At 44.3% G+C, this 13,645-nt stretch overlaps 1 protein-coding gene across 1 annotated transcript; it reads left to right on the top strand.

The window, feature by feature from the left end:
- Positions 1 to 4,429: 4,429 nt before the first annotated feature.
- On the top strand, positions 4,430 to 13,198 carry OTP (orthopedia homeobox). The gene is made up of 3 exons (XM_027863372.1): positions 4,430 to 4,466; positions 5,801 to 6,210; positions 12,668 to 13,198. The coding sequence occupies exons 1-3, from the start codon at positions 4,430 to 4,432 to the stop codon at positions 13,196 to 13,198; spliced, it is 978 nt and encodes a 325-aa protein (XP_027719173.1).
- Positions 13,199 to 13,645: the final 447 nt, after the last annotated feature.

Genomic DNA, 13,645 nt, shown 5'->3' with positions numbered 1-13,645 from the left:
CTTTGCTGAGTATGCTTTCCTTATTTAAGTACAGGCAGTGGCTGCCTGTACTAATCTATTGTAGCATCAGCCATCTAAACTTTGATCTAAAAATAACATACAAAAACCCCACAATCCCCCGAACTCTAAAGTTCTCCACCTTTGCTCAGGCACCCAAGTCCCAGCAGGAGGAGAAGCAGGTTGTTTCGCCTTTAACCACTCCGTGAGCTTCGTTAAAAAGGAGAAAGGGGGGGAAAAGAGGGAGAAAAAAATGATTTCCCTGTGCCTAGCCCCTTGGCAGGCTTTTGTACAAAATTCAATCTCTATTTTTTATGAGAAGTAAACTGTCTAAATAAATTTTATTAGGGGCAACCAATATATTTTCTGGTAGTTCCCTTTGTTCCACTTTTACGTGTGTGTAACAATCTAAAACCTATTTATTGAGGAAAAATCACTGGATCCGTCATAGAAAATCCTTTTACTTTGCTTTGAAGTGATTTCTGAAGACATTCTTGTCATTCTGAAGATTTTGGGGCCATTGAGCTAAAGCCTTTCCTTGTTAGGGGCTTCAGCTCCCATGATCATGTGGGAAATGCCTTCAATTATCTACGAAAATAGGCCTGACTGGCTCTTTTCTGGCTGCCCCGAGAACGTGGAAAGATGACGGGGAATAAAATTCTTGTAAATACATCTCAGCCACAGCACAGGTGGATGCAGACATTTGACAGAACAAGTGGAGGAGAGGGAAAGAGCGCAGGAACACCGTTTTACACACAGACTATTGTCATTTTCTTCTGACGTGCCTCCCGCCGCTCCGTTTCTTCTCCTTCTCTGCTCCTCCTTTCCCCCCCCCATCCAACCTCTACCCTGAGCGTGCCCACCCCCACGCCCCCGCCACATACACTCCAACAGACTTCCCTTCCTCTTTTTCCCCCCTTTCTTGTCTTTTTTCCCCTCCCTGAGACGATTGTGCTCTGAAGTCTTGGAAGAAATGATTTAGTTTGTTTATACTGCTATAAAAATCAAGAGCAGTTGAAAAGTCATAAAATGAAGCGGGCTATCAATCACGCCGCAACATTGTTATTCAGCAGTTACTAACAGAGATGGATAATCCTTAGATTTCGTCCCATTGTTATGACTCTGATGTGTCTTCACATTAACTATTACACATTTATTTATCGACCTGAAAGATACAACAAAGCAGAATATATGAGCGAGTGCAGGAGCGGGTGTGTGTCTGCGTGGCTGGAAACTTGTTCGAGAGTATGGGATTCGTGCAATACACAACCTCTACCTATCTCTACGCACACTTGTGGAGATAATGTGTTCCTCTCTCCTTTTCCCAAACGAGTGCAGCCCTGTCCTGCCTCCCTCTCTTCCCGCCTGCTCTAGGGTCACAGACACCCTTTCCTCAGATCATTCTCCCAGCCAAGCACGTCATCCTATTCTTAGCAAAAACAAACAAACGAAAAATAGGGAGTAAGGCCATTCTTCCTCTCCTCCCTCTTTACCCTCGCTGTAGCTTGCTCAACCCTCCCAACGCTCAGTTTACAATCGACCCCTTAAGAGTTGTAAATGACCAACAAACCCTACACTCATCGAAGGAGGAAAAAAAAACAACAAACAAAACTGGCGCTCAGAGGCACTGGGAGGCGCACTAAGGCCTAGACCCCACTGCCCCCCCCCCCCCAAGGGCTAGCGTAAAACAGGGCCCAGCTTTCCGTCTTGGCACCTCTGCCCCAGGGCAGTGCAGGGCACTTCTCGGGATTCTGCGCGGCTGGAGCTCCTACTGGTGCTGGTGGCCGCTGATACCGTTCCCTGATCCTTACTCTCCTTTTTCTTCCTATTTATTGGGGAAGGGCGGGGCAAGAGGAGTTAAAAATCAAGGTCAGTTTTGTTTTGTTTTTTTAAAGTGGGCTACTGGAGAGGGACACTGAGATGTTTGGGGGACTCGGCGGTTCTCTAACCCGGCAAGCGGATCTTTCTCTAAAAATACTCACAGGCACGCATTCCAAGAGGGGAGGTTGTTGAAACTGAAACAGTAAGAGAAAAGCAGCCACCCAAATAAACAGTTGATAGGCGCTGTTACTAAGAGACCAGCTCGGGTTCGAGCTCCCTGTCTATATGTGAGCGCTTGTATATGTGTGTTTCCCTGTCTCCCCAGCTTTATAAAAAGATGCAGCGGCAGCAGGGCAGCCGCGGCCTTGCAGACTGGTTCAGCGGCACCGCCTGCCATCTCTGTAAGCTAGAAATGAATCAATGTGGTTGAGGCCCTGAACACTCTTAAGCTGTGAGTGAGTGAGCGAGCGCGCGCGCGCCCCCGAGGCTAGGGATGGGGTGGGCAAAGCGTAAGATGGGGGTGGGGGGGAGGATAAGGGAACAAAACTGCCCCAGAGTTCACTCTGTCGCCTCCTTTGTCTCCTCGCTCAGTCCCTGTCGAAACACATAGTGGAGGAGATACACACACGCGTACGCACACACACGCACACACGCGCGCGCACACACACAGGCACACACACACAATTCCTCTCGCATCTGGTCGAAGGCAGCTTTTTCAATGTTTTGTGTAAGTCAATTGGACGGCGAACAAAAAAAGCCATTTGCTCGGTATTATTTAAAACAGACTTCATAGGACCACCCTTTTGTGGAAGCTTTATTTGCACTAAATGAATAATCTTAATTGCATCACTTTCGAATTAAAAATCGATGTTAATAAAGTTGGGAGTAGTAAATACCCGTTTTCACTGGGCCTGGGTAGAAGGCATTTTTCTTCTTTTGCAAATAAAAATACAAGTCAAAGAACTTTAAAGGGGCATTATGTTCTGCTACAAATACAATTGAAACGGATTGTTTAGGAGCGGATCAGAAATGGTACAGAATTTTGCACTTAATTTCCTCAGTTATCATTTACAATAAGACCCTCTTGGCTTGACAGCCAAGTCTAAACAGTAGTAAATTAGTACAAATTTATACTGATTTTACTCTAATAATCGTAATAAAAGCTTATAGATTTGGCACTAATTACATAAATGCCTAATGATCTTGAAAATTACTCTGGTTAGAAATATATTACTAATCTAAACTTTGTTGTTGGCTGGCTTTGAAAAATCAGAACATTAGAAATGGTTCGCTTCACTTGTGCAAAGCACTTTAAATTGTTCAAGTAGTTTAACATATTCAAGAGGAAAATAAAAAGCCTTTAACTTTATTTACGGCCTTAAATGGAGTTTAGAAACAAGCTGAACTTGGAAACTTTGACCAAAAAGACCCCCTATTCCAGTCCAGGGTGGGGGGCAGGAGTAGGGCGGTGTTAAAATATCAGTCAGGGCCAGGGAAGATTTGGGGAGGCGGAAGGAGGGGGGGGAGAGAGGACTAGTGGGAAGGCTTGTGTTAGCGCAGCGCTGACCCTTGGAGGCCCTACGAGCTGACTCTGGGAGGACCAAAGAACATAAAGCCTGAAAAGCAGAGTGCCAGCTCGGCCCACTGAGGAGGAGGGGACTGGGCTGGACCTAGTGTTCTGTAAGCTGGGGGAGAGTAGGCGCATCCTCGCCACCTTTCTCTCTGGACCTCCGAGTCCCGACTTCAGGCACAAGCCTAGGGATAGAGCAAGGAAAACTTGCCTCTCGAACCTCTGGGGAGCTCCGAGTCTCTTCCCTCTGACCTCCCCACCTCTCCTAGTTCCCGTCCGAAAAGTGCGTTTGGACTCAGGGCCCTGGCATCCCAAAGTCTCCCCATCTCCCGCCCCAAACCCCGCGGTAGCCGATTCTCCTCCAGTTTATTAGGCTTCATTTGTCAAGTCATTGAAGGGTCGTTCCCGACAAAATCTCCTTCCACTTGCACCTCATTCACACATCCCCTCTTCTTTCCTCCCCACTCCCCCACCCCCACTTAAAAAAAAAGAAAGGGAGAATAAAGAAAAGAAAAAAAAGGAGTAGGGATATGGGGGGGTAGGATCTTGGAGGGAGGGTACGAGGGAAAAGAAGATGGGATCAGAGAAAGTGTTGGGAAGGAAAAAAAAGATAAAAAGCCCAGGCCAGCAGCCCTGAGATGATGCCGTTGTCGCTGCAATTGCAGCTGCTGAGCTGCGGCTGTTCGTCAGTGTTGCTGCTGGCGCCGCCGCCGCCGCCGCCGCCGCCGCCGGCGCTCCGGGCTGCGGCGGGCGGGCGGGCGGAGTGGGGGACTCTCCGGGCTCTGACATTTGCAGGCTGCCCTCCTGATTGGTCCCCTCGCAGAGCTGCTCACGGGTTCATTCAACTGTTAAGCACCTCCCCGTCTCTCTAAAGGACATTATAATGCAAGAAGCCCCCTTTTTAACCACAAACCGAATTTTCTTTCATTTAGGTGATCTATATATATCTATATCTTATATCTTATATCTTATATCTATTTTAAATAACTTAAAGCCGCTAAAATTTGGGGGGGAACAGCTTTCGCCCTGGAGCGGTGCGCGATGCTATCTCACGCCGACCTCCTGGACGCCAGGCTAGGTGAGTGTGTTCCTCTCGCCCCGGCAACCAGGAGAAGCCAGGGCAGGAAATTGTCAATTTGTTCCTTATTTTACCTTAATGCGCCCTAAATGGGCTAATTTCTTTAAAAGTAATTGTGCTGCATTAAAGTTTAATTTGATTTAACATCGTCTTTAAAAAAATCTATGGAATATGTAGATTCAAAAAAGGAGTTGGAGAATGTTGCTACTTTTGCTCTTCTTCCTTTTTCCTTTTTCCTTTTTCTTCTTTTTCTTTCTTTTTGTTTTTCATTTTTTTTTCTTTTTGGGGAAGGGAAGATATACATCACTGATAATTTGTTTGAGGCTTTTCTCTCCTTTTCTGTTTGTTTTAATTTGAGGTCTCTCTCTCTCTCTCTCTCTCTCTCTCTCTCTCTCTCTCTCTCTCTTCTCTTTATCTCGCTCTCCCCCTATCTCTCTCCTCCCCTCCCTACCTTAAAAAATAAGGTTAAGTTTGTCAAAAATCTGGCAGGAAGGAGAAGGCGATGAAATGGAGGCAGATTTGTTTAGTCTATGCCTTTGGAAAAGAAAAGACAAAATTTACTTTCACAGGCTGGCTCTTCCACTTTCTGGAAGGGGCTCCGAGATCCTGTTGGCTAGGAGATTCCTGCCTCTCTTTTTACTGAAGAGAAAAGTTGAATTCTTTAGTTTGATTCACTGTTCTAGAAGCCTCGTCAACTTCAGTTCAATTGTACTCGCTGGAGGGTTCCTGGCTTTTACTATACTTTTCATTATTACTTAGGCTTTGTTGAATGTGGCTCCAATTTCCAAACCCATTCGCATATCTGGGAGGAGATAGGATCAGTTGGGGTTGAGGTTAGGGCTGGGGTCTCAATTTGTTCCCGAGATGGAAAAGTTTGGAGATTTTCTTCAGAAGGTGAGAAGTGTATTGGCTGTGGGGGAGAGTTTGCTGCTCTTTGGAAATGCAGGTGGGAAGAGGGATGGAGTTATGTTTGGTTTACTGCTGCACCGGGGATGCGGTTTATCAAAAGGGCCTGGGACATGTTTTATTGTAGGGGACGGGAGTGTATTTTATTACAGGAGATATGGAGGTATGTGCTGTTTATCACGGGAGATGGATCCAGAGTGTGGGAAAGGGGACACGAGGTATTAATCCACCTTGGGTTTCCAGATCGTGGACTAACAAGGCGAAGATATTGAGAACTTTGATGGGCCGGCTGGAGTTGATGATTTTAACAATCAGGCCTTGATGGGCGAACAGAATAGGGAGTTTCGCTGAGGTGAGAGGTGCAGGAGAGGTGTCCTGGTCTCGGCCTCTCGGGGAAGGTAGTGATGCCATTTCCTTTACATCCTCAGGTATGAAAGATGCCGCCGAGCTTTTGGGACACCGGGAGGCGGTGAAGTGTCGGCTGGGCGTGGGGGGCTCCGACCCTGGGGGTCATCCGGGAGACCTGGCCCCCAACTCGGACACGGTAGAGGGAGCAACACTTCTCCCGGGAGAGGACATCACCACGGTGGGCTCTAACACGGCCTCACTGGCGGTCAACGCCAAGGACCCGGACAAACAGCCGGGGCCACAGGGCGGGCAGAACCCCAGTCAGGCTGGACAGCAGCAAGGGCAGCAGAAACAGAAGCGCCACCGCACTCGTTTCACCCCCGCGCAGCTCAACGAGCTGGAGAGGAGCTTCGCTAAGACTCATTACCCGGATATCTTCATGAGGGAGGAGCTGGCCCTGCGAATCGGCCTCACCGAATCCCGAGTACAGGTATGTGGGGCCTTGGGGATTGCGCTGCCTTTTCCTACTGGGGAAGTCAAAGGGGACAGGAAGTAGAGAAAGGCGGTCTTGTTCCTTCTCCTCCCTGCTCCCCGGTTGCTAGCTAAACCGCCTACAGGATTCCAGATCGGATTCCTTCCTCATCTACTCCGTGCCAAGCTCAGACTCACCACCTTAGCTTCCCAACAGGCACAAAAACGGGAATTCACTCACAACCTGCCCTCAGCACTTTACTGTACGTCCAAAACACATACGTGAAAACTTTAACGTCTGAAGACAGAAGTGCGGGTTCCTTCTGAAGTCAGTTCCATCTCGCTCCTGTGGAGAGAAAAATTCAGATATTTTCCTTCAGGCTAAGTCAGTTGGTAAAGTCTTACTCTAGTTCCAATTATATACATATATCTCCCGTCCCCCCCCCCCCCCGAAAATATCAAAGGTTTGTTTCACTGTGTGTGTGTTTCCAGACTGATGTGACAATAAGTATGGTACACACACACACACACACAAACATAGGAAAAGAAAAGAAAAATACTTGGCCCAGAATTAAGTCCTTACCAAAAAATCATACTCCGGCTTACATGGAGTGTGTATTTCTCCTTAGTGAACTCCACAAATACATAAGGACACATAGACGCCAGCTTTGATTCTTCATCGATTTTTGACTTTGATAGTCTACAGGGATCATGGTGCTAACTGGAAAATGGATCTCCGGACCCGTCTTAAAGGGCTTAGATTTATCTCCTCAACATTCATTCTCTCTCTTTCGAACAACAGCACTTTGTAAGTGATCAGAGACCTGAAGGGTCTTGGCGATAGGCTGGGTGTAGTTAAGAAATAACGTTCACTTCTGGAAATATTGGCAGTGAAGAACACTACTAACCACCAGGCCAACGGGAAAATATAAATAACCTAGGAGATTACGTTATAAGATTCCTGAAATGTTTGAAATAAAATAAAAGCCTAATAAATTTCTAATCTAAAAGCAGCGTTCGTCCCCAAACCCTGTCAAGAATACTGTGGAATTTAAGTCCAAACTCAATTCCCTGGATCTCATTCGCGAGCTCTCCAGGGTGCTGAAAAGCGGCATTAAGCTGGGGCGTCTTCTTCAGGGTAAATTGTGGTAGTAGGTATCAAATCTTCCAGGCATTTTTCAAACAATCTAAATGGTTTGTTAAACCAAGGTCAGTTGCTTTGAAAAATCTCATTTTAAAAGGTCTCGGATGTGTTCAGATGCGGATGTTATCCAGTAATAGAAGAAGGAGGGTGAAAGCAGTCATAACATCGATATACCTTATGTGTATATATGTATACGTATGTATATATATATATGTTCATATATACCTACATACACCTATTACCGTATTTTTAAAAAAACTGCTCACATTGGATATTCTAATATACAGCAAATGAATGTCATCAGAGGCCTGAAGTGGACAAAATTAATAATAAGATAGTATAAAGGACACAACATAGTGACTTTTTTTTACACTCCAATAAATCTAAGTAGTTTTCCTTCTAAACTCTCACAGGCCTGAACCTATCCTCATTGAAAGTATTCACTGAAAGACTTTCATTACATTGTGCAGTGACATTACTAATGCGATTTAAAATTTTTACACCAGACGTCTTCCTAAATCTAAGTTCGAGCATTTACAAATACAATTTTAAGATTTTCACTAGCACAAAGATAATAATAACCAGGTAAATCGCTATCTTGATGTTTCACAATGAGAAAGTATGGCGGTTATTTTCCCTCAAGAGAAACAGTAACTGTATATTAATTTTTATTTTTAAAAGTAAGATACTTTTGCTTAACCTGGCCACGTTGATAATTAGTTTAAATTAAAATAGAAATTAGAATCACAAATAAAATATAATTGGACAAGTGACTTTATGAAAAAAGAAAACGAGGTCTATTAAACTTTATTGGGTCTTCCAAAGGTTAATGACAGCGATTTCTATATTAGGAAAGTGATAAGTGAAATAAAATATAAAATACGTAACGGAAACAGTTATTTTCCAAAAGTACACAAAAGAAGTACGTAGGAAGAAAGAGACAAAGTACTTTAATTGTCTCAGCATAATCTTAAACCAAAGATAATAGCTTGAGACTGCTGATAAAAACAATTTAATAGAGTGGCAATTTCAATATTTTTAAAAAATAATGTTCTGTAGTTTAAAAAGTAATCAGATCAACATAACCTTCTTAATTAACATTTCAGAATGATTAACATTATGTAATGTAATGCAGAAATAATTTATGTGAAATGTATTTACTTCACAATTCACTGTACCATTGCTCCTTGACCAAATTCAAATTAAATAGTAATTGGTTTATGTTCTTATATGATGAGTACTTTATAGTTTTCTTTATAGTTAACAGATTGCTAGTGTTCTTTCAGTATGTGGGCCACCACACTGATTAAAGAATGATCTAAACATTTAATTTATTGCCATTGTATATGTTTTAAAATGCTTCTGATTCCAGAGCAAATTGTCCTGAATACTATATTTCAACCTATATTTAATTTATATTACACTTCTAAGCAATTATTAAATAGACTTCTACTCATATGGAGACCAATTCCATGTCTGATATCTCTCCTCTTTTCAGGCTGGTGTAATAAAACCATTCCTTTTATAGCATGCCATTATTAGAAACCAATTTCAGAATTATTTATAACCTGGAATGGCTTATTAAGCAGCAATGCGAGAATCATGCAAATTATGCGATCAAATGCAATATAATAAGCATAATCATTAGTCTCTAGCACGGATTAATTAACTTTCAATATTTTATTTACATAAAAACCAAATCAGTGAAATAACTTCAGCACAGTCAGACTTGCCTTTCAATATTTTATACGAACCAAAATAATGTGCTGTAATTCCATTGACCGTGTCCCCCAGAATGGCCCCTGTCACCTGCCACATCTTAATAGGGGACAAGCTGAGAGTATTTTCTAGTTTTCTAATGGAATGAGAAATTGCATTTTCTTCCTCTCCCAGCACTATTAAAGTGTAATGAATTCGGCCCAGAGTTCACGGCTGGCTGATCGAAATGAACCTGAGATCTGAGCTTTAATACAGCTCTCCAGATTTCCTACCAAATCTTCACATTAATCATTTTCTGGATTCCAATGAGATCTTCATAAAGGTTTCACTTCTGGAAAAAAAAAAGTAATATCCACCCCCCTCCACCATTTCTGAGCCATTTATAGCTAGGGAATTAAACGGGCTATATATTTTAAAATACATTTACAGTATGTCTATATTACTGTAACAGCAGATATCATGAAAATAGATTTTTAGATTCCAACCTCCATTAGACTCTCACTGTTGTATTAAGCATTTTCAGGGAATAGTTGCATTTCCAACAGAGTACAAGTTGGCCAATGCTTACGGTTAATATATTTTCTGTGCATTGTCAAAAATCTCCCTCAGGTTTTTCTCTACATTTTAATCTGTCATGAACTAGTTTTCAACTGGAAACATTCATATTTTTTAAAACATATGTGCCATAGCTTTGAACTGAGGCAATCAAATCTGGTGGAGATTCTTTCCAACCTCAGTAAGCCATGAAACCATAAAAGATCTTGCAGCCACCATTTAACTGTTAACCCTAAAACATAATTGAACACAATTTTTAGATTATTTTTGTAATATTTAGTTCCTTAACAGCTGTTCATTTTGCTAATGGCTGATCTTATTTGCTGGTCTGCATAGATGGCAGTCAGTGACAAACCACTGCAGATTTCCAAACAGAACCCAGCAGTGTAAATTCCCCTTCCCTCCCCCAGCTTCTGAGCTTTTAAACATATTTCGGGATCCTCCAGTAGAAGCCGAGACGAATTTGTAGAGCATGAGGAATTCATCTTGTACTTATGTATTCTCGGAAAAACTGTGCGGAGTAGGGCCATATATTTGTGTAGTGTGAATGTGTGTACATGCACAAAGAGGGAGATGAAATCACCTTGAAACCAAACACCAGTTCATCCTTGTCTCATTCTCTCCTTCCTTCCCCGTCCTTCCACCTTCCCCAAGTTGGGGTTAGAATTCAATTCCCAGAGCCAAACGTTTTGCACCGGTTTGTTACGGTTTGGAAGTAGACCTTGGGGAACTGGGTCGGCAAGATCCTGCCCAGTTGTCAGAAACTCGGGAACGAATGAAACAGGAGAGGTTTTCAGGCCTGCTGCAAGTCCCTGAGAAGGAATCCTCCAGTTCCCCCCAGCTTCCCCTGTAACCTGCTTCCTCTGAGTAACAGACAGCTCAATTCTAGGCAGGCCACATTGATCCCTTTCACTATGAAAGTTTCTGCAGCTTCATTAATCCAACACGCCACCAACTATCTGGGCTGCAGCACTGAAGAAAAAGACCCTCTCCAAGGAGGGTAAGCAGTCTTTATAGTAAATGGGACAGATATGAGAGAAAAGTAACAAGGGATGGTCTGGCTACCAGATCTCATCCAAAAGGCAGTTCTCTGAAAAGATCATCCCTTGTCCAAATTTTATGAGAGTGAGGAACTCCAGATTACAAAACAATTCAGTACTGGAACTTCAGAGCATGTTTACAAGTAGATTAGGGGTGTTCTGGTGGCCCTGTGTCCATGTTACCTACTTCAGGGAGAACAATGACAGGTACAGCTTTATGGAGGGTGACCCATAAGAGGATAAGGGTAGACCCCTATGAATACAATGGTCAAATTATGTCTCCTAAATTTTATAGTAAACTCATTCAATCCTACAACTCTATCCCATGTTATTTTTTTTTATTTCCACGTGGTTAAAAGTGTCCAGATGACACATATGCATAACCAAAATTTTTCCAAGCATCAGTTGACCTTCGGATTAAAGAAATGAAAACCTAGTTAGTAAACCCCAAAATAAATATCCTAACATAGAAAGATGATAATTAGCATGATGATGATTCCCTACAGAATCCTCATGCCATTTTAGTGACTTTGGCAGCTATACATCAATATAACGAATAAAAGCTGAAATTCCAGGAGCCACTAATAAGAAATAAAACAAAAGTCCTCCACTTTTGTTTGGGTATTATTTTCACTAATTGAATGTTTTTCAATGAGAAAGAAAGAGGTTTGTCATAGTAAAATCACCTATTATTCACACCTAGTGCAAGACTGGATCTCGGCCTTCTTTTATTTGCAACGTTGGAGAGACAAATTTACTTTCATCCTATGACAAAGGACTGACTTTAAGGAACTGAAGCGGGGCCTTAGCTTTTGGAGTCCCTACATAGTTCAAGAAAAGAGTAGGGACCTGAAGGCAAATCGGTTCAGAGGCTCTGAAAATAGATTCCAGGACTCTAAAGGACACTTACAAAAGGTGTGGTGGAAGTGGCTGCAGACACAGATGTAGATTAGGTAGGAAAGCTTGGGGCAGTGGCATCAAACATTATTGGGGCAACTTGGGGACACTGGAGGTCACAGTAGTTACACAAACAATAATGTGAATCAATGGCACTTACTTTCCCACACTAAACCTTGCATTAACCTATCCATCCGTTCACTCCATAGTTAGACTATAAGGGTTTTTCTTTTATCTTTTGTATCTGACCATTGTTGTCCACGGTATCTTTGTTTTTCTTTCAAATTTTAAATTTCTAAGTTTTCTGGAAATGTTATACTATGTATAACCATAACCTTATATTGTGTTAGAAATATATAGCTATAACCCTCTATTGTGTTACAAATATTACAATGGGAAATACATAGGTTTACATATGGTTTTCAATATATAAAGCTAAGAAATATATACGTTTGTACAATAGGCTCTTTTTCTATGTAGACCGATACAACATAGAGCTCCTCCGTTCAAGCACGTATTTTCTAGGGCATGATAGATACATACTTTGTGCATGCGTTCACACAGAACATATGCGGCATATAAAGCCAATACACCCATGCCCATAGGGCAGGGCACAGTATTTATTGTACTCACGGAATATCAGCAAGATTAGTGCCAACAGAAATATGCCTGCATGGATAATGTGGAGTCGTGTCTAGTAGAGAACCTACGCACTGTGTAAGTATAGTGTCAACACTGAACAAAAATTAGGCGTGGGGAGAGAAGATAAGGGAAAGGAAGAATCAGAAATTATGTTCTGTGTGGCTCTGGGTATTTTTAGCTAAATGCCCTTTTGCCTTTCTTTGTATCCTCAGCGCTTAGCAAGGTGCCTGGCACATACAGGCTCTCAATAAATGTTTATTGACTGACTGACCCTTGAGCCCGTGACTGCCATTCACCTAGTCCCATCTCCCTGAATTGGGCTGCTGGACGCCCGTTTGGTCTGTCTCTTCCTGCAGTTCTGGCTGTCTCGCTAACTTTAGCCTCTGTCTCTGTGTCTACCTCTCCGTCTCCCTTCCCTGACCTTGTCTTCCCCTACCCAAATCACTTCCCCACCCCTCCCCAACCCGGCCCCCTTGCAGGTATGGTTCCAGAACCGCCGCGCCAAGTGGAAGAAGCGCAAGAAGACGACGAACGTTTTCCGGGCTCCCGGAACGCTGCTGCCCACGCCGGGCCTGCCGCAGTTCCCCTCGGCCGCCGCGGCCGCCGCAGCCGCAATGGGGGACAGCCTGTGTTCCTTCCACGCCAATGACACCCGCTGGGCAGCGGCTGCTATGCCGGGCGTGTCTCAGCTGCCGCTGCCGCCCGCGCTGGGCAGGCAGCAGGCCATGGCGCAGTCTCTGTCTCAGTGCAGTCTGGCGGCCGGGCCTCCGCCCAACTCCATGGGCCTGTCCAACAGCCTGGCGGGTTCCAACGGCGCCGGGCTGCAGTCTCACCTCTACCAGCCCGCCTTTCCCGGTATGGTACCCGCCTCCTTACCCGGCCCGAGCAATGTCACGGGCTCGCCCCAGCTCTGCAGCTCCCCGGACAGCAGCGACGTGTGGCGGGGCACAAGCATCGCGTCCCTTCGCCGCAAAGCACTAGAGCACACAGTGTCCATGAGCTTCACCTAATGCCCCGTTTCCCCGACCCCGGGCCCAAATCCCGAACCTGCTCTCCTCTTTCCCGATGGCCCAGCAGCATCTCACCCATTTCCTTTCCATTCCTCTGGCCTCCCCCCTACCCCACAGCAGCTCTCCTACCCCCACCCCTGCACCTCTCTCCTAGATCCTTCCCAATTCCCTCTCCTTCTTTTGCTCCCCCCAGTCCCCAGACTCTTTTCTCTCTCCCCGCCTCGTCCTTTGCATATATCCCTTGCTCTTCAGTCCCCTCTGCTCACGAGGCCTCCTCGTGCTCCTCTTCCATAAGCTCATCTCTCTCCCTGACTTCTAACTCCCTTACTCCCTTTCCACGCCGCACCTCCCCCACCCCCACCCCAGCTAAAAGCCAGTTTCTTTATCTTCACCGTCTTCCCTCCTACACTTGACCCTCGAAATCAAATCCCTCTGTCCTTTTTTCCA

Source organism: Vombatus ursinus, unplaced genomic scaffold, assembly GCF_900497805.2.
Source record: "Vombatus ursinus unplaced genomic scaffold, bare-nosed wombat genome assembly UNPS02014772.1, whole genome shotgun sequence".
Classification (NCBI taxonomy): Eukaryota; Metazoa; Chordata; class Mammalia; order Diprotodontia; family Vombatidae; genus Vombatus; species Vombatus ursinus.
The sequence above is the reverse complement of the archived record's forward strand: the minus strand, read 5'-3'. Positions and strand labels throughout refer to the sequence as shown.

Bases quoted from the DNA above. Each gene is read 5' to 3' on its own strand.
- OTP (XM_027863372.1), top strand. From the start codon at position 4,430: ATGCTATCTCACGCCGACCTCCTGGACGCCAGGCTAG. The intron at 4,467-5,800 runs GTGAGTGTGTTC...TTACATCCTCAG, and splicing joins CCTCCTGGACGCCAGGCTAG to GTATGAAAGATGCCGCCGAG. The intron at 6,211-12,667 runs GTATGTGGGGCC...GCCCCCTTGCAG, and splicing joins TCACCGAATCCCGAGTACAG to GTATGGTTCCAGAACCGCCG.